General features: G+C 42.4%; 2 protein-coding genes across 2 annotated transcripts; one reads left to right on the forward strand and one right to left on the reverse strand.

The window, feature by feature from the left end:
* Positions 1-321: 321 nt before the first annotated feature.
* LOC133931345 (AIG2-like protein D) lies at positions 322-3,464 on the forward strand. The gene is made up of 5 exons (XM_062378205.1): positions 322-547; positions 1,649-1,721; positions 1,928-2,020; positions 2,467-2,550; positions 3,150-3,464. Exons 1-5 carry the CDS (start codon positions 393-395, stop codon positions 3,303-3,305), a joined length of 561 nt encoding a protein of 186 aa, XP_062234189.1. The 5' UTR covers positions 322-392; the 3' UTR covers positions 3,306-3,464.
* A 282-nt stretch (positions 3,465-3,746) lies between these two features.
* LOC133931344 (auxin response factor 19-like) lies at positions 3,747-13,244 on the reverse strand. The gene is made up of 14 exons (XM_062378204.1): positions 12,645-13,244; positions 11,932-12,050; positions 10,634-10,732; positions 10,498-10,554; positions 10,226-10,381; positions 10,062-10,146; positions 9,683-9,773; positions 9,386-9,550; positions 9,151-9,273; positions 8,856-8,931; positions 8,614-8,743; positions 4,927-6,785; positions 4,565-4,755; positions 3,747-4,293 (listed from the first exon to the last, which is right to left on the reverse strand). Exons 1-14 carry the CDS (start codon positions 12,715-12,717, stop codon positions 4,095-4,097), a joined length of 3,423 nt encoding a protein of 1,140 aa, XP_062234188.1. The 5' UTR covers positions 12,718-13,244; the 3' UTR covers positions 3,747-4,094.
* Positions 13,245-21,340: the final 8,096 nt, after the last annotated feature.

Raw genomic sequence — 21,340 nt, forward strand, 5'->3', positions numbered from 1 at the left:
AGAGATACTACCGTAACTGACAGTTTGTTCTCTACCTCTCGTCCGTAGATCACGAATGAACGGACAGTACTGCTATAGTAACCTTTACAACAGTATCTTTGCCGCAGAACTGCTACGATACGTTTGCTACAGTAACAACTGTATTTACTGTTTATACCTTATGAATTATTGTGGCATCTCTGCACGCGGATCCGCGTAGAACAGTCTCAGTCGCGTTCATCGTCTGCTGCAGAGTACTTCCGTTGTTCTTCGAAAGCGGAGACGGCACCAATCTTGATGCGCACCCGTGCCGTGGCCTGCCCAGTATTTAAGGCGCACGCACCTTGCAACGCTCGACAAGCGGCAGCGAACGGACGCCCCAGACCTCTCCTCGCTCCAAGCCCCCACTCGCCATGGCGATGACGCCTGCCGCACCGGCCGCCGCCGCCGTCGTCGCCCAGGGCGGAGCGCACAGCGTGTTCGTGTACGGGAGCCTGATGGCGGACGAGGTGGTGCGCGCCATCCTCAAGCGCGTCCCGCCCGCCGCCCCGGCCCTCCTCCCCAACCAGTACGCCCGCGCCCCTCCACCCTTTCCTCCCCTCCCCCACCCTTCCCTTCCAACTTTCCCGTCTTGGTGGTTCTGGATGCTATGGGGTAGGAATGGCAACCAGTACAAAACTCGCCAGCTAATTTTTAAACTTGTGTCCGTACTTATTACTTACTGGCGACGACATAAGAGTATCTCATATTCCGGTGAAAGAAATATCATTGCGAACCCATGAGTCTCCGATAATCACTCTTTCGGATATTACGTCTCTAGCAGTACTCATATTTAGAAAATGTAGAAGCATTTATTTAAAGGTGTACTAATTATAAATTATGTTTGAAAAAACTAGAGTAACAAGAAATTAAAGGCAAGAAATAAATCAAAAATAAAACAATGTATAAGTATTTAGACACATGTGCTAAACTATATAAGAATTTGGAAACACATGTTAGTTGTTTGGAGTGAATACACGGGTAAAACGAACACGGGTAAGTTTTCTTATATCTATGTATGTGCGCCCGTTAGATTTAGATACAAAACCACACTCAAACCTATGTACAAATAATATAATCCAAACTTGCGTTAATTAGGATTTTTACCTACGGACACACGGATAAGCCCTCCCGAGATGCAGATTCTCTGCGGCGCTAGTGCGGTGAGCCGGTGACGCCATGGCGATAATATTCTTGTTGTTTTTCGTGGCGTTCGTGACGAGATGCTGCCTGCGAGGTGACCCTCAGATTAGTATTATTTTCTTTTTCCTTTCTGCAAGTTGTAATCTTGCAATGATTCGTCCTTGACACACCGACATAAAGCCGCCATCTTTTGAGCACAACATGCTGCGATGCTCCGGTGATCGAATTCCGGACAAGCTGCAATTTCTATGGTTCATATATTACAACCGGGACTCGTATGAAATAGCTTTTAGTTTAGATGAAACGAAAGCAAGATATAAATGTCACGAGGCACGCGAACACTGGAAGAAACTAGTAAATACAGTAGATGACTGCTTATTGTGATTTTGTGGGGATTTTCTCTCTCTCTCCTGTACTTCTGCTCTCCCTCGTATTGTTTTACTTGCAAGCTGCAGCTTAAGTTTTAACATCTTATTGCATCTTGCAGCCACCGGTTCAACATCAAGGACCGTATTTATCCAGCGATCCTGCCAGTTGAAAGCAAGAAAGTTGCTGGAAAGGTTTGTTGATTATTATCACACAGGACTCACCCTGTAGCTTCGTGCCTCAACTTTTTTTTTGGCGGGGAATGACAAGGGTTCTGCCTTAATTATTAATAAGAAGGATAATGTTTACAATATGTACAAGAAAGAAAAACAAAGGTGCCGGCCACGGCCCCATCGTGCCTCAACTACTCTCTTGTTTACTTGTGTTAATTGTTGCGCAGGTTATCATGGGTGTTACTGACGAAGAACTACAGGTTCTGGATGCATTTGAAGATGTGGAGTATACAAGGACAAGAGTTGAGATATCTTTAATTGTAAGTATATCTGAGCCATGCAGGCAAATGGTAATAACTTTCTTGATAAGTGAAACACTGACACTAGCCTGATAACTTGGTTCTTTATAACTGGTTGCTGTGAAAGATTGTCGATACCTTATTATCAGTGTCACTGTTACTCGTTTAGTCTTCCCTGAAGCAGTAACTACATTTTTACTCTTTCTTCTTAAGGCACCAATTCTTTCAGTAGGTGATCCATATGCATACTGGAGGGAAATATTTACCTTGTTCTCTAGAAACTTTACATGAGTTGGTATGCTTTTCCTCATTTCTTCATCAGGGGATGTCGTAGCAAATTTGAACTGGAAAATCATTGTTCATTGTTTTGCTTCTTATCACCGCCCAGAAATAGTGGCTCGGTGTTCAAGCTGGCGACTTGTTGAATAGAATGGTTTTTCTAAAACAAAGGTGGTTCGGCCTTGTAGGGTTCTTCGGAGACAATGCTGGCTGACACTTATGTGTGGAGTGATGCAGAGGATCCAAATCTTTATGGCGAATGGGATTTTGAGGTGAGGTTATTTTCCTTCATATTATATCTCATGGTTCCATTTCCTACCGTCCCGGGGCGTTAAAAATCTATGCCATTATTCTGGTTCTTTCATCCCCACACTTGATCCTTCATAGAGATCCCTTTATTCTGAGTTATTCTCATCAGTAGGAATGTAGGTCGATTTCGCTCAAGCTATGGCAATAGGAGAAAATCGGATTGTAAGTCAACTATTTTCTTCTTAATGCAATGATATGTAGTTCTTCTACGTATTCGAGAAAACAAAAATAGCAATAGGAGAACTACAACAACTAAGGATCTCTAGGAGATTATATTTAAAACGCTGAACACTAACCTTCGTCATGATCTAAAATTCTAGTGAAACCACACTGCCTCTGTGAATAACTCATGTAGCAATTTGTTCAAATCTTGAAAACAGCGGTCTAACTCCAGCAACAATGGTATTGCCCCCTATGTGAAGCGGAAACTACTTAGGGATCTGGCACTTTTTATCAATACATTTTTCTGTAACATCTTTGCCTCCTCAGATCTTCAAACTACTCGGTTTCCACATTCTCATCTCTCTGGTTTCTAATAGCAAATATCCTGTCTTCTCTGCAGGAGTGGAAGAAGCTGCATAAAAAGGATTTCCTCGCAATGACTAATGGTTTCATGCATGGGCTCGAACGGCCTGAATCGAAGACTCGGGTAGAGACCTACCAGTCATTCATGCAACAACAGGAACAGCCTGCGTCGGAGACCCAGGTCGAGGTTTGAGACCTACTGATCTGCCGGCCATTCTCCGGGAATAATTGTATTGGCAGTGGGCTGTAGTATCTGTATAGTCACCTATATGATTTGTGAATAAGATCTTTATAGGATCATCCGATAATATACAGGCATATCAAATAAAATTCCCTACGGGAGATTTCTATTGATTGTTGGTCACTGTTGATCCCATGTATGGTGCTGATGCATGGTTTTAAGCAGTTCCAGGTATTGAGGATTTTACTGCCAAAACCAAACAAACTCTTGGTTGGCTTCTGAGAATGGCTGGGTGCTTTTTAATTCGATTCTATTCATGCTACGCTGTGATCACAAGGACTATGTTGACTGTTGACTTATGCAGTAGTTCAGTGAAAATGTGTGTTTCTGTGAGTTCCTGCATTCAGTTCCTGAAGAATGAAAAGGATGAAACACATTGAAATTGCACAGCGATAAAGAAATGATCGCGGCTTGCAATTTGAGATACGTGTACATCTTTAAACAATGGCATCTAAACAGCCGAAGCAGCAGATTTACTACAAAAGCATGCCTTTCCCATAGTACAACATCATCTTTGACCTACAGTAAGCTTCATTTACCATCCCTACTTCTTTCCATGTGATAAAATCTACACATATAAACAAAAACATTACTAATCCATCAAGCCATTTGCTCTCCCGGATGTAAACTGACAACACATCTACAACAACATTCTGCCCCTGCACGCCTTTCGCCTATCACCGTTCAGGTGATGCCTACTTGGACCGGCACAGCACGGCGTGTATGGACTAGCAGGTCAGGTCATTCAAATTGGTCATATGAACCGGCAGATGGGTTACCGGACTTCTGATCGCAGCGAGCCCTCCAAGCATTCCCGCCATCTGAGCTGCTGCAGGCCTGGTTGGGGAGAATGTTGTTCCCCAGATCACCATCCAAGCTCATCTGCTGCACTTCCTGAGGTGACAGGATCCTAATGCACTTCACACAGTTGACAAATTCCCTGTATGATATACAATAGAATTTCTTCAGGAGAAAACATGGGTAAGCCCTAATTGAAACAAATTTAGGGTTTTCAGATTTATACATATCCATCGATTCATCATTCTAGTTGAACATATTTCACATTGTCGCTACCAGTTGCAACAACATACCATCCAGCATTTTCACAATATTGATTGATCATTCTTACCATTTTATATAGGTATTTACATATTAGAGTCTAGAATTTTTTAACAGGAATATATATTGGTACATGGAAGAGCTAAACTTACTCCCAAGGGTCATCACCAAGAAGTAGGATGTCATCTTCATGATCCTTGTAGACTAGCTTCCAGCCAATTCTTTGCCGTTCCTCAAGCTGCCCCTCAATACTGAACATGCGAGCCAGGGCATGCTTCAATTCATCGTATCCAGAGAACTGACTAATGTCAATGGACCGGCCTACTGCTCCACGTTTATACACCTACAAGAACCGCTAGGTTAAGCAAAAGAGGTAACAGAAAAGCACACATGAAAATGAAAAGGCAGCATATGCTTCATTTTATTGTTCTAGCAAAAAAAAAAACCTATTATGTTTGGCTAAAAACATACCAAATGGATTAGCTTCACGTAAAAGAAACAGAAAAGTGCCAACCTTTGTAAATGTCCTCATCCTCTTTAGGGGAGCAGCAGGCGGCCAAGTTCTGTTCAAGAAAGCACTGTCATTGATAGCAGAGTCAATTGAATTAAATGCCATATCTGATGCACCAAATGACTGTGAAACCATGGACGATGATATTTCTTGCTGAGCATCCTTTGGCTTTGGGATCCTGTAGCTACCATCAATGTCTGCTGACATATGATTCTCATACTTGGCAGTATCAATTCCATTTGACAGGAAGCCATCTGCTCCCATGGGGAAGCCCAGCTGACCATCACTGTTTATTCCAAACAATGCATTATTACTAGGATCTACACCCTGAATTTCAGTATCAGGAGGTGCATCTTTGAACATCTGCTGCTGATTGAAGTTAGGCATGGGGAAACCTTGATGTAAAAGTCCATCTGTTTGGGAAAGCCACACTGAAGTTGCTGATGAAGCTGTTTCCAGAAAGTCTGTCGGGGTTCCACTGTTCACCAAATTCTGAGGTCCAGGCCCTGGATTTGGTAACTTTGAAGTCATTATACTTTGCCTGGCATTAGAATTCAACCTCGGTAATTCCTTGGTCATTCTTGGCGTCGCCGTGGCAGCTTCAAGTGAGCTTGGAATTGACATAGGAGCAGTAGACTGAGGCACCTTCTCATTGTTGATCATGCCGTATTGTTGGTTCCTTCCAAGGACTGGTTGTAAAAGATGGTCACCATTAGCTGCTGAAGGAGATGTTGAGCAAGAAGGGATTTCTTCGGTAAGTATAGAATGTGTAGCAGCAGTTGTTATCAAAGGACTTCCAGCTGCTGAAATGGTGTTGACTGATGTAGTAAGAGGAATGGCAGCTTGTGATGTGTCAGCGAACCCAACATGCTTCTGTGGAAGCTTCTGCTGTGACTCTTGTTGCATGGGCGGTGGTGGTGGAGTAGCCTGTGATGGAACGCTTTGTTGAGGCATCGTTTGTTGTTGAGTAAGTGAATGGGAGTTTGACAGCTGCTGCTGTATATCAAGAAGCAATTTTTGCTGCTCTTGGATTAGAGGTAATTGTGCAAGAGTAACAGCAGGTTGTGACAGCAATGACTGCTGCTGCTGTTGTAATTTCTGTAACAGTTGTAGATGAAGTTGCTGATCAGAGAGTTGCAGCTGCTGATTCGCCAGATTCGGCACAGCGATCTTATTTAGCTGCTGCTGAGTTTGTTGCTGTTGTTGCAATTGTTGTTGCTGAAGTAAAAGCTGCTGCTGCTGCTGCTGCTGCTGTAGCAACTTGTGTTGTTGTTGCTGCTGCTGCTGGGGCAGGAGCAGTGGCTGACTGGCAGCTGGCTGCTGATTTTGAGTCACGGACAGAGGCTGCTTCTGCTGCATTTGATTCTGGACAAGGACCTGAGCCTGGACAAAACTGGTTTGAGATTGACTCAAGGGAAGTAGTTGGTTCATGGACTGTTGTTGCCTCTGCAGATTGCTAGGATCTTGAGTCTGTTCTTGCGGTTTGGTGCTCACACCAAGCTGATTCAGTGGAAGTGCTGTCTTGGACAACTCATTCATTGGCTGCATTTGCTGAGGAAGTTTGGGAGAATTAAACTGAATGCTGTTCTGTTGCAGAATCTGGTTCTGCAGGCATAACTGTCTCGAGAGATCGGCAGCACCAAGATTTTGCATGTTGGGGTTGCTTAGTGACCGTAGGTACTCAGACTGCATCGCTGTGTTTGCAAATGAGGAGTTCTGCTGCATATTCATGTTCATCCATTGAACCAAGCTCAGACCAGGCATTATGGTGTTTTGCGTCTGAGGGTCCTTTATGCATATCTCCTCACCAAGCCAAGGCATTGCCCTCTTTAAGAAATTCTCCATTTCTGAGGACTCATCATCTGCAAGTACATAGCTGGGATCATTTATTAAGCATGCATACTATTACTTTAAGGGAAAAGTACATTTTACTCCCCGAACTATGCATGTAGTCTGAATAACCCTCTAAACTTTAAAACCGTCCATTTAACCATCTAGAATAATAAATCTAGCTCACTTTGCACCCTTAGTTGTTTAGGAAGCCGGTTTAGCTAACGTGGACGGCGGCTTTACTGACTGGGTCGTCTATTTCGACGCTCCTCTCTCTCTCATCCTTTCTCTTCTCATCTCTCTCTGTTCCTCTGTCGCCGATGTTGCTCTACGCCGCCGACGAGATCAGGCTTGTCGTCTCGCGTAGAGAAGCCCCATCCCCCATCCACATCCCCACTGCCCGCTTCGCCTCATCCCTGGCTCCTTCTGCTCCCTCTCTCCCAACCACCATTTTTCCCCATTGCGTCAGAGCAGCAACATTGACAAGCCGAGCTCGCCCACCACCTTCCTCAGCTCCTCCCCGTCGAAGCTGTCACCGTAGGGAGAGTCGCTTGGAGTTCCTTGTTCCATTCATGGCCTCAGACCCCGCTCTCTCGTTGTAGAGGCCAAGATCAAGGCCCTTCTTCTCTGGCTCCAGCAGCAAGACAACACCACCGCCACCGTCGATTTCTTCCTCCTCCGATGAGCCATTGGCCTATTCCCCTCTCCCACATCTTCCTCGCTCTATGGCGCACCCCCTTGACTGCTTCTCGTCGTAGGTCCATTGGCACCCGGGCCAGAATCGATGTTTTCTCCGCCACCAAGGTCCGTCACCTGTCGTGAAGCACCTCACCACCGCCAGCCTGCTCCAGCGCCTCTTTGCCTGAGCTGAGACCGCGAAGAGCTCCACTGTGACACCAAGAAGCCAGAGCGCAGGCTCCATTGGCTCTGGCCCGTCGTTGGCCTGGACTTCCATCAGAGCCGAGCGCCTGTGTGAGTTCACCGTCGCGCGCTACAGCTCCACGCACAACTTCTCGAGCTCCCACTCCCTTCCTAGCTCGGCCACGCCTATGGCCGAACCTCCCCACCGTTGTGCTTCATTGCCGCCGAGAAGCTTCCCAACGTCGACGAGCCAAAATGGACCTTTTCCTTACTTTAATGAAGCATTTTTACATATCAGGACTCAAAACTTCTCTTGCATCTTAAACTCAAAAAAAAAAAATTCCAGCATTCAATCAACAGCTTAGCTATAACCCAGAGACGATTACCTGGCTCCATGTTCTTAAGAGGAACTAAAAACTTCGAGTTATTTGATCAGTAAAGGTCGAAGATGGGTATGGTACTTTCTTTACAAAAGGGTGCACAGATAAGAATGGTATCGTCAAATTACGACATATGATCATGTCAGAGACATAAGTATTTATAATGTAACCTTACATGCTACTCACGGATCATTGACATGGTCACTGCCTTGGCTACAGCCTACAGGAGTACACTCTAATCCCAACGATTTAGTAGCTGAAGCTTTGAGGACTACTGTCCCTGATCTACCAAACTACTCCCTCCATTTCAAAATATAGGGCGTAACGGGATTCAAAAAAGTCAAACTTCATAAATTCTGAACAACAATTAGTCAAATTATGCGCATGTTTGGTGTACAAAACATGTATCAATATATTCGTATTTCACATATCTTATAATAAGATATTGGTTTTGTAGCAATTGACAATATATTGTAAGAGAAATTAATGGTCAAAGGATACTTTGAAAGACTTTTTCAAATCCTAATACGCCCTATAAAAAATAAATGGAGGTAGTATCTAAGAAAAATAAAAAGAAGTGCTGTCAAGTAAATAGTGCTGATGCAACCAACAAGCATACCTAATTGTCTGGGACGCTTTGTACCAAAAAATGGTGGAGGGCATATGAAAAATGGAGCAGCAACAGGTTCGATTTCCCAGATTGAAACCCTATTCCGCCTTTCGCCTGCTGCAGACTCATCCCAGCCAACCTATTGAAAAAACACAAACTCTTTAGGTGACCAAAAAATCTCTGTATCAGCAGCAAGGAAAGGCGAAAAGGGTGATGCAGAGGATGCTGCCAAAATTAACTAGAAAACCAACCTGTAAGTTGCGCCACTGTGAGTTTTTCCATCTTACTGGATCTAGATCACTTATGCCAGTTATTGTACCCATGTACCTGCAAAATGTCAACATAATTAAGGAATGTGGAAAAACTGGCGAAATGAAACACTATTCAGAGCCTCGTCATTTTGTCAAAATAGCAAAATTTGGTTAATAGTTATAATAATATGGAAGGATCACCAAATAATCATTTTTTGGTTGTTCAAAAAGATAATTGAAAAGAATGAGTAGTCAATAAATTTGAAGCGGAAGAGTAAAGTGTGCAACAGTATACCTTCTTGTGCTTAATTCCTCAGTTTCAAACATCATGCGAAAGCGCATTCCTAAAGATATTTGATTACCATAGAGTGCCTTCTGATATTTAGCAAATGGTACGACAAACTCTGTAGGACTGGCCCTGAAAGTTACAAGCTTTGAAGATAAGATTTTGACAGCCACTAGTATTCACTGGAAATAAGCTCATGTATAGTTAATATTTGGCATTGAGTCAAAACTCAGAGGCTGCTGACCTAGGATTGTAAAATATGGTAAATGGGCTATTGTTGGCAACAGCATGGGCTGCTGCAGCAAGAATTCCTATATGCATGCTGTCACTTGAAAGGACAGATGATGATATGTTAGTTGGCTGTCTGTTAGCACGCCTGATTCCTAGTAGAAGTTGCTGCTTTTCATCCCTAAAAATATAAATACAGAAAGAGGAATAATCAGCGTTTAATCAACAATGAACACCAAAAAAGGAGCCAGGATTTCCCATGCTCTGTTTTAGCTCAAACTACAAACATATATCGTCAGAAGCTGCACTGTACCTAACAAAAATGACAGAATCACCAGCAAATAATCTCTTGCCACTCACAAAAAGACTCCAGCCAGTGGTAAGCAGATGTCTTTTTGGCTGACCTGTTCATTCCAGAAGATGGGGATGGTCAAACATCCTGAGAAGTTTGTATGTGCAGGAAAAAGATACGACCATGTGAGAACATTTGTATGAAAACATATTTTTAAAATTTGTGCACGGGCTACAATGTGTAGAAGGTAACTACAATGTGTACAACATATTTTTTAACTGAGCATAAACAACCATTTGACGAAGACACACAAAAAACCCAGAAATTTACATGTAAAACTCCATTATGGTACTAATATGATATTCAGCAGGAAAAGTTTCCTCGATGCTGCATATTTTACCTCGATATATGTGACGGAATGTCCATATGTTATCATGTAAATCCCTAGCTTGTATCTCTTGAGCAGGTGGTTGCATGGAGAAATTCTACAGCAGGATGTGAGTATATTTAATTGCAAAGATGAAGAAAGTGTGCGAAACTATGTGGACTTGTATCTTTACATACAAGGGGAGGAAATATCTTCTCTGCTGATCGACGAGGCACAGAGAAGCCTCCATGAGTGCTTGTGTCACTTGCAGTCAGTGTCTTACAGAAGAACTCTGTTTGAGGCCTTGGTTGTTTCAGCGCTAGCTCTGATAGTTGCAAAGCCTCCTTTCCATACTGATCATCATTCACAAACAATTTGAAATACAAATGCTTGGTTTAATATACCTGAACAAAAAGGGAATTGAAAGAAAATATTGTATTGCAAACCACGCATGGCACCGGATACTTACTGAAGTAACTGGCTGAAGAGTCATTTGTGCATACACTTCATCTGTTTCTGGATCCGCCTATGAAGTAAATAAAAATTCCTTTTAGTATAAATGATCTAGCAAAAGACAATAAACTGGGCACGCGGCTGCATATTACATGTAAAGTGACATTATGCAGAAGGCAGATCAACTTTGACGGAAGATTTGGGTAGCTTGGAACATGTGCATCAGCATCTTTTTGCATAGAAGCAGCAACCTGCAATAAGAAACGAGCAAACCTTGGACTCTAAGCAACTCAAGCATAAGTTTGTTCAGGAAAAAAAAAGGGACAATCTGGTTCTGAAGGATGCACACATAAATTTCATACTATTGTGAGCGATCAAGAATGAAATCAGTACAACGAGGAATATAATAAAAAAGCCACTGAAGAGGATGATCGAATGAAGTTGTGATGGAAAGTAGTTGGAATTTGACAGCACAAAACATAAGTAGATCCATTGCATCAAAGAGCTATTAAAACCAATGCTTCCCCACACCACCATGTGCGACGAAGCCATCTACCAATCATAACTAAGAAGATTCTCTTTTTCTTTTGATCAAGCAGAAAGGAAAGGAAAATAGAAAAAAATTAGGCACCTCCACGTACTAGCTTTTAGACAGAATCTTTTCCAAATCCAAACATTTGAGCATCCCATCCTTCAAACTTTGCTCAAAACAAACCACTCTAGTGCCAAATCCATGAAAGTTGCAACAGAGGTTACTGAATGCATCACTAATAAAAGCTAAAATTCCAACGTACTTGGTTGCTTCATCCACCAAACAAGCAAGGGAATGGTGCAGCTAAAATTCCATCATACTCCCAACTACTTTGGCCATAAGCCTAAACTGGGTAGCTACCAAAGCAAAATGTAATACTTGCAACCAGCTGACCAAGTATTACTCCCTAAGAAAACCCATATTTCAAGTAGATCCAAGATGGCAAAAATGTAAAAAAGACATATTATCATCATCACCATCATCTCTAGAACAGGACTATTGTAGGGAACAGAACAAATACGCTCTATAAAAGTCAGAAATGAAACATTCCAGAAATAAATATGAGAAAAAAATTAGCTACTCGCAGCGTTTAGCACTCAAACAGCGAAATATACCATCAACTCAACTGGCACCAGCACTCAACAAAATGGAGAACAGCAATCAAGTCACATCCCTGATACTTTTATCAATTAAAATCCCCAGAATGACAGAACCCAATCTTTCCCTGTCGAGAACTGAGAACCCAGAAGGCCCGAAAGAAGTCGAATATTTTAACGCATGAACCATCAAAAGGCAAATTGCCAACTAAAAAGCTTAGTAAAACAGTCATTGCACGGGAACTACTAACATAGCACGAACAAACTTACAAAAAATTATCCCAAAACGAGGGTGACCAAGGAACCATCAGAGGGAGTTCACCTGCTCGCTGTGGCCTTGGGGAAAGTAGACGACGAGGCTGCCCGCCGGCGGCAGCGACACCAGCGGCCCCGCGCAGGCGTGCCACAGCTCCGAGTTGATCGCCGGCGCCTTCTTCTCCGCTGCACACACGGCCAAAACAACCGCATCATAAGTAACTGAAGCAAAAGAAGCGCCTTTTCCCCCAAATTCCGCCGAAAGCACGGGACCCCTTCTGCCGTCGTTTGGCGTCTTGCATCACGCCGCCAGACGGCGACCACCATGGCTGCCGTTGCAACTTTTGTTTGCTTGACGCATCAAGGATCAACGTATTACACAAAAAAAAAAACGAGAACGCGGATAGCTTGATGAGTCGCCGGATGGGTGCTCTGAGATTTCTTGAACACCGAGGGGCTTAAATGCAGAATAATTGTGCACTTTTGTCCACGTTCGTACTGTTCTCCGCCGGTCGCCGGCGACGAACGCGACGGCCCGGCCAACGTAGTTTTGTGCACATAAACCCCCTTAACTCTACAGAAACTACAGAATACCACACGCTTAAAATGCACACGAAAAAATCGCAGCTTTGTTACAGCAGCAACGGCACCCAAAAGTTATCAGACAAAAAAAAGAGCTTTCGAATCCCATCACGTAATAATGCGATAAAAGCAGGGACTAAATAGCAAAAAAGGACGGCACTATTCCATTCCAACCCGCCATTAGCAAGCACTCCTTACCTTCGCACCCAGTTGCCGCCAAGGCAGTCGCCGCCGGCCCGGCGGAGCTCGCCGGCTGCTGCTGCTTGATCATCTCCGAGTCTCCGACCACCCGCCCACTAACCAACCACTAGCTTCGCCGGCGAGAGAGCTCAGTGGGCCCCACGCATGGCCGGCGAGTCCACCGTCGGAGGAAGGCCCGTCCCGCACGCCCGTGCGCGGTCGTGTGCGTGTCCCCCCGACACGATAGGGACAGGGGAGCAGGCGAGGCGGGGGACGAATCGACCACAAGAAGGCAAGGCAGGGCAACACCGGCCAACACGAAGACCACAGACTCGTTTGTCTTTGGCCAGCCAGGCCGGGGCTCTAGCTAGAGAGAGAAAGAGAGAGGCACCGGAGGAGAGAGAGAGACAGAGGAGGCGTGGGTATGCGTGTAGGGTGCTGTTCTGTGGTGTTTCTCTCTCCTCTGCTTCTCCGGTTTTCCTGCGCTGCGTTTCTTGTTTGCTTGGGTTGTTGTGCTTCTGCGGGCCTCAGCTGCCGCTGGCGCAGCCTCGGGGAAGTGAAGTTTTTCTTATTGTCTGAGCCTCTGAGGTGAGAGGGAGAGAGGGAGAGGAGAGATCAGCTCAGTTGCGTCTCTATCTTTCCTTCGTTCTTTGGCTGCACAGCGTGAATTGTTCTCTTATCTTAACATGTCTACTCGTATTTAAATTCGCTTTATACAAATCATATGTGTTATGCCATGTATTTTATATACTCTATTCGATCATAAATACATCATATTTTGGACAAAACCTAGTTGATTTTTTAGAAACTTTGACCATCAATAATTTTTAAAATATTTCGTTTCAAAACATATAAATTATATGTGTGTTTGTCTTCGAGAATATTTTATAATATTATAAACTTATTGTGTTAAATTAATATATTTTTAGTTAAAAATAGTGATCAAAGTTACTCATCGAATATTACACTATGTCTAAAACATTTTTTACTGGAGGGAGTAGAAAAATGGATGCATTTTTTGTAAAGTTAAAGATGGCTAGCGTGGTTCTAGGTAAACCAAAGTTTTGAACTAGGTTGAAAGAAAATAATCATCTTTTTTGTTGATTTATTAATCTTCATAGAATAGTGAACCTCATGTCTCTTTGACTATTTTACTTTTGGCAATTCGACAATAGGTATGTACAACTAGGTTTTTTTATCTATTTTTAGGATACAAATTTTAACATAAATGAATGGTTTTTGATTCACTTGCGTGTGTAAATTTTAACGCCCATGCACGCGTGAGGGCTATTGGAGTTTCCCCTCTATGGTTCTTGATTCACTTGGGAGTGTTTGACAGCACTAACGCATGGCCGGGGTTGTGTTTTGTACCCTGAACCATAAGTAGGAGTACATTTCAATTTAATCTTCTCCAGTGCGTTGGATCTTGCATCTTTTCCAAGGATTGGGTTGCTTCACGGTTCCGGTACGAGGATCGGTCTCCGGCTTCAGCTTCCTGTGCTGCTTCGATCAACCTTGGTGCCGTGAGGAGTGGTGCAGACTACCGGAGGCAAGTAAGAAGATAGAAGGACTTGGATGTGTTTTATTTATTATTAAAATATAAATAATAATATGAAAAGTGAACTATTTAATTTGTTTCCGATTCGTTTCCATCGCTGCAAACAAGCCTCTCCAAACTCACCCGTGCTGCTAGTAGTATAATCGCAGCCGCTAATTTTGACCATCACAAGGGAGCGAATGTTTAAAATTCACTGGTTGGATGGGTTAACCGGTTAGGTGGGGGACCTGGCGTGATGGGATTAACACAAGGAAAAGATCACAATTGGAACAGGAGTATACAGTAAGTCAGGTACTATAAAAATTATGTTATTCTTTTTTTGATAAAAAAAAAATACTCTATACAAGTATAAACATTTGACGTTTTTTTTGAAAGATCTAGTTAACTTTTAAGATATTTATGGCTCATTTGAAACGCAAGAATTTTACAAGAATCATATATGAATTTTACAGGAACCAGTTTAATTTTGTAGAAAAACACAGGATTCAGGAAAAAAATCTCGTGTTCCAAAGGAGAGCTTAGTTTAAAAATATAAAAATTATACGTATAGATTTGTCTTAAAATATACTTTCATAATCTCATAAATTTAGTCGATTTTAGAAGCCTATTCTAATATAAAAGAGTGGTTAAAAGTGCATATTAGTGACAGCCCCATATTCAAATCATCAAGTATTTTTAACCAGAGAGATTACTACCTGACTTACTATATAAAATATATTTATACTAGAAGTATACTAGAAGTCAACTCGGAAACCAAAGGATCAAAGTAAAACCTTTCTCTTCCTCCATAGTAAACCATCTGAATATGGTATAAAATACAGTATTTGAGATGGATACCAAAATAAATAAAGGGCCAAACCCACAAACACAAACTATCCGAGCCACAGCAGCCTGGTTTACGATGCACACTCCTTGATACAGCTTGATACACACTCCCTGTTTTGCGAAGCTTATGTTCCAATAAGTAATCCTTAATTTCATTTTGCAGACAGATACTAACTCTTACGGAAACAATTTTAAACTGCTCCATTTGAGCATAAACTTCCACCAAACCTATGCTCATTTTCCTTCCTCTTATTAGCCTGCATTTATCTCTCGATCATTGGGGCGGAAACACAAATTAAGAGTTAGGACATCGATAATTGGAGAGAGCAGAACAGAACAAAGCCGGGAACCCTGGCACAGGCCAACAAAGGGTTTGTTTGTTTGCTACTTTTGTTTTTAGTTTTTTTAAAAACTATAATAAATTTTAAACTTCTCAGCACATAATTTTTAAAAAACTATTTTTACATAGCTTCTCGATTTCTAGATCAATTTTTTTTTAGTTTCTCTCCAAAAATCACTTTTAAACAATCCTATTTATTTGATCTTCTAATTCTAACTTATAGCAGCATAGAAACAGAAACAAAAAAACAAACATAACCTAATCTTCGTGTGGCCTCACCTCATCTTACCAGCTCCATCATTGGTATGATCAACGCCTCCCCATGTGCTCATCTTTAAACTAACCACCCACTTGCAATTAACTAGTTTACCCTCGTCTTCTCTCGAGGACACCTTTGCTGCCAACAGGATACTGTATCTACGTATTATTAGGAGCATGATTGCCTCTGCCTAGCTATGCGCAACGGCCGATCTTCAGAGCACGGAAGGGGCTGGACCCCTTACCACCGGTCACTTCTAACCCCATCTCTAATATATTTTCTTTGCGTTTTCATTCTTTTATAAAGTGATTTTTATTTTCTTCGGCGCTTCAACGATTTTCTTTCGTAGTTTTTATCACGAAAGGATTTTCATCTCAATTCTCTTCATCCTAAGATTCTCTTTTCTTTCCCTTCACGAATCACTTAAAAGAAATTTGTTAGAGATGTGATAGAAATAAAAGGAATAAGAACAATAAAGAGAATCAGAAAAGAGAAAATGATTAGGATGATCTAACCTTCCAAGCTCTCTCTCCATTTTTTGCAAAGAAGAAAAAGGAGATAAGGTGGAGGAGAATGAAGATCAGTCTCTATTGATGTCTTCGCTCTGTCTGCCACTAGCTACTTGTAGGGCAAATCAGCATCCCTAGTGATCACCAATATTGTCATGAGTATGGTATTTCGGAATAACTTGTGGATCAATTGCAGAGTTGATCGTGGCAACAACACGCTACTAAACTAGATTCTACGAGGTAATATTGTGCCATCTGTAAAAGAAAAGGCAAATGGGAGGAGTTTGTTCCGTGGTTAGAATCGGGTTTCCCTCTTATTGGGACTGTAAGTAGATTGTTCAGGCTTGGTTTGACCAAGAAGCATATTTGGGTTATACGGTAGTGTAGGAGTAGGATTTTTTAAAGTGTACTAGGAATTTTGGTGTAACTAGTTGAGAATTACATAAAATTTTACTATTTTTGGACTTTTTTCCTGACTCTCTTGGTGGCCCATTTGTCTTTGTGTGGCCTAAGCCATAGTGGTGGTCTCATGGGGCGACATTATGACAACTAGGGTTGAACGGTTGGGAAAATAGTATGAGAGGTTGGGAGGAGTGAGCGGTGGTGCAACCACCCTTCGCTTCCTTCGGGTGTGTGGGGGTTTCGATGGCGTGGTCATCGCCTATACGGTGAGGCCGCTCGTTCTCTCTAGGTGCACACAGAAAAACAGATTTTCCACTTGATTCCTTTCGGTCGTCCACGGATTTCTCATTGGTTTTGGTCGTTATCTCCGCCGAAGCCGAGAGGAGCCAAGCTTTGGTTCTGGAGTTTTGGTGTGTGAAGGGATTCGAGGAAGAAACTCTCTTGTTGATGCTTGTCGAAACTGTATTTGCCGATACTCTCTTTATGTTATTTATGGAATTTTTATATTCATATTCTTATTATCACTCATATTAAAACATAACTGAGATACCGGTCCGTATAACCAAAGAAAGTCTACAAAATAATAAAAACGAACTAGACAGGAAGACACGCCGACATCATCATAGGCCGCAAAGCATCCCGGCCGGTGGGCCACGTGGAGAGCTCGGGTTGGGGCGGAGAGAGAGCTCGCTGCTGCGTCTCCGGATTGGTTTGGATCTGTTGCGATCATTTTGTCGTGTTGGCACCCGTGTGAACGCCCGCAGTGGCCGCAAACGAAAAGCGCGCGTGCCACTGCCATGGCGTGGACGCTACGTGCTCCGCGCCAGCTGCCTTTTTGAACGTTGACGCAGAATGGAAAATTCGTTTTGCTCGAGACGGTCACGCACAAATTGCTGGTTTTCCTGCCTTAGCTTTTGGGTGGGATCTCCATTCTTACTTGAATCTTAGACACATAATGGAAAGAAAATGTAACCGATGTCTATACACATTATAGTTATAATATGGACCTGCCACTAAACCAAAGTCGCGAGCGAGATTTCAACTTCTGTGATTGAATGATTCTTTTATTTTTAAACAATAATTTATTTTCGTGTCCAAAGCTTCGCTTAGTTTTGATCGGATACTAGCCTCCGTTTCAAAATATTGATAACTTTTACTTTTACTATTAAAACTTTGACTAACAATATTTATTTAAATACTTACTATTAAAACTTTAACTAATCATATTTGTTAAAATACTTAGTTAAGTAAAACGAAAAAGTATTAGTAGATATGTTATCAATCTATTTGTATAAATATTCGTAGAAAAGACGAACCATCAAAGCTTGAATAGTAAAAATAAACTTATCAATTATTCTGAATAGGAGGTTAGTATTTCATTTGCAATAATCAATGTTCGCAGACTGTTGTTTTGGAACAAAATTGCAGTCAGTCACAGTTACAGCCAAGGACACTACACAAACAGACAAACTAGTGGAGGAGCACGTTCCTTAATCCCAGGACGGACCTGCAAAATTCCGCTGCTGACGTGGTCACTGCCTAGTGCCTGTCGGCGCCTACCGGGCCCACGGGACACTCCACAAAGATAACGACTGCCCTTCAACGTGACTTCGCTGTTTCCTGGCCGTCCGATCATCAGTCGTCGACATCATATCCTTTCGCATGATAAGTACCATTTCTCTAATATATATAGAACATAAGTTATTTTCCGCGTCAAGCTTCTCTTTACTCCCCTCATGTTTAATAATAAAATTCAAATAATTTATCTATTTTTATAATTAATCATATTTCTCCAACGGTAGAATAATTTATATCTTAAATTTATAATTAATATTATCATATTTAGTATTTATGTTTTTATAATGTACGCACGGTAGTCGCCTAGTCGGTAGCTATTCTACTACAGTAGAAACCAATTTTCTATCTCGGCGTGTTGGGTGGGCCCGGGCTGGTGTTTCTTCGTGTTCCCTGGAAATGCGCGTTGTGGGCCCGCAGGATTTGATCAGGTGGCCCCGTATTGCGAGGCCAGGTGTCGGGACTGACGAAAGCTCAAAGCTCGGCTGTTTTTTACGTGGAGATTCGTGCCATCAGCCGAGAATGCAGTGACCTACTATACGACTGTAGTACTACTCTGGAGCTTGAGCTGAGCTGAGCTGAGCTGGAGCAGCAGCAGAGTAGAGTAGTGGTACAGCACGCATGCTGCAGTAGTACGTACAGTATAGTACTACCAAATTTCTGCAAATTTTCCTTTTTAAATTTCGACTTCATGTAGATAGATTGCTGGGAAAATCTTGTTGCAAACAAACAAATAGATGTATATGTGTAAACAGCGAATACCGCTCGTCCGATTTTTATCCAAAAGCTACAGTTAAATTTTATTATCCTATTAATAGAGGAATTATTTCTTAATATTTCATGATAGTAGTACGAGTTTTCTACCCATCAACTTCTTCACCGATAGTATGATAGTATCAACCACAATTTTTAGGTAGGGATCGGATGAATGATATTTATTTAACAGGTTTGCACTTATTTATTTGTTTGCATGAAATCTTTTACCTAGATTATTATGTGGAGTCTGTTTGGAATGCATGCAGGTGACCGAGGAATCATAGTAAAAAACCTCACATTCCAAACGAGACAATTTTTTTCTTATCTGTTTACGTACACTGCTTGGTCTGCTTCAAAAACACTGTAGCACTAATAGTCGTCTTGTGTGTGCAACTTGTAGCAATGTATGATACGTGCCGACCCAAACAGCAACTACTACCATTGAAATTTTTTGTTGCTGCCTAGCGAGAGAGGACAGAGGAGGGGCTGAACATTCCATGTGATCCTGCCTGCCTGTCATGTGGAGGATTATTCCATGCCACTCAACAGGACCATACGCCAGACCATGTGCCGCCGTATGAATTTTGTTCCGGCCGGACCTTTGCTAAAGGGGGCAATCAAGGTTCCTTCCTGTGGATTTCGGATACAATATTTCAAACTGCCACTTACTCCATCTGGTATTCTGGTCTAGCTAGAGTATTTTAGTTTCAGTGACTCCTGCAAGCTCCCTTCAGGTTTCGTTGGCCTCATCGTTGTTAAAAAAGAGAGGAAATTAATTTGCTACTGGGCATAGCTTATCGTTAGAATTGGCCATGAGACATCGTTCCTTTCATTTTTGCTGGTAGATATCATTCTTTTTGGGAAACTGACCAATAAACACCGGAAATGGCCTTAGGTCCACAGTGGCGTTCACATGACTGAGCAAAACCATACCATGAGGTCGTTTCATCTCCCCATCACAGATGTCTCCCATCGTCGGTCTCCTCCCCCATCGCCACCGCTCTCTCCACTCGATCCCTTTTCCTAGCCTAGACGCGGCAGGTGGTGTTAGTTGACGGCGATGTCCGCATCCTACCACCCGACCTCGAGCGCATCATCCTGATCGAGGAAGACGCATGGGGGAGATCTTCCCCTTTTCCCATGCCCGTATTGTAAGAAGATTGTGGTGGCGCGCAAGTGGCCCGAACGTAGGAAAGAAGTCCTACAAGTGCGTCAGACTCGAACCTGTAAGTGGTGAATGGAGATCTGTGGGGTTTAGGGTTTCTGGTGAATGGGGATTTGTAGGTTTAGGGTTTCTGTTGAATGGGGATTTGATTAGTTATGGTTCAATTTTGGTTGGTTTGAGCAATGAACTTAGATTGTGATTCTTCTTCCACCACTGTAGATGGAGGAAGCGTGCAAATTTTACATGTTTGAAGATGAGTATGAGGAGTGGTTAATGAGGAAGGGGCTATTGTTTGGGGATATGAGCAGCTCTGAAGGTGAGGTGGAGATTGCCTTACACAAGGTGAACAAAACAATGGATGAAATGAAGAACGGCATGATCGAGATGAAGGCCTCCATCGCAGCAATGCCTGGAACATTTCGGGCAATAAATGAAGCCATGATCGAGATGCACGCGGAGATGAAAGGTGCAATGGGAGCGATCATGTTTGGGATGGTCAGCAATGCTGCAATGGTGAAGGCGAATTCTTGAGCTGTTGACTGGCTGCTCAAGGTTGTTTCAATGAATGTTTTAGTAGCACTGCTTGTTCTTGTGCTCTTGTGGCTCAAGTAGGTAGTTTCTAGTAGTAGAAGTGCAAGCAGTTAGTGCTCTTGGTCGGTGGATGAATGTAGTCAGTGCAATCATGTAGAGCAATGTTTCATAGCTTATTTTGTAAACCAGTTGCTCAAGGACATGGATGTTATGAGCATATTTTATAACCTAACTACTTTAATGAACTTAGAAGTTCAAATTGTTCTTGTATGAATTTTGGTTGTGCTTGTTTTGTATGAATGGCAAATATACATTTTTAGCTTGTGTTCATCTAACAGTTGCATCTTGCATATGCCTAGAATTTTCTCAGCCCGTGTTCATCTCATATCTGATGGTGTTAACTAGGAATAAAGTTACAGGCTTAATAACCAACCTTAGTTTACTTCCCAACAAGTTCATTTCATATCTGATGGGAATGGACAATTCATTTCAATAGAAAACTACATCATTGTTCTTCAGTTTCACAAGTACCCAACAAAATACATGTTTAAGAATGAACCATATTCTCTTTCATTTGGCCCTTCTTTTGGTTGAACCTCCTTTCTCCACACCTCTGATCCTTCTGTCATTGGCCTTCCAGCTGCTCTATTTAGTAGAGAAGGCAACAATTGGAATCCTAGGTCAACCTTTCTCCATTTGCTTTTGTGAGGCAACGACAGCACCTAACTTGCACATGCTGTCTTTAACATGTCAACATAATAATATGGGCTTACAAAATCCTCTAGCTCCATAAG

This window comes from Phragmites australis, chromosome 10 (assembly GCF_958298935.1).
Source record: "Phragmites australis chromosome 10, lpPhrAust1.1, whole genome shotgun sequence".
Lineage (NCBI taxonomy): Eukaryota > Viridiplantae > Streptophyta > Magnoliopsida > Poales > Poaceae > Phragmites > Phragmites australis.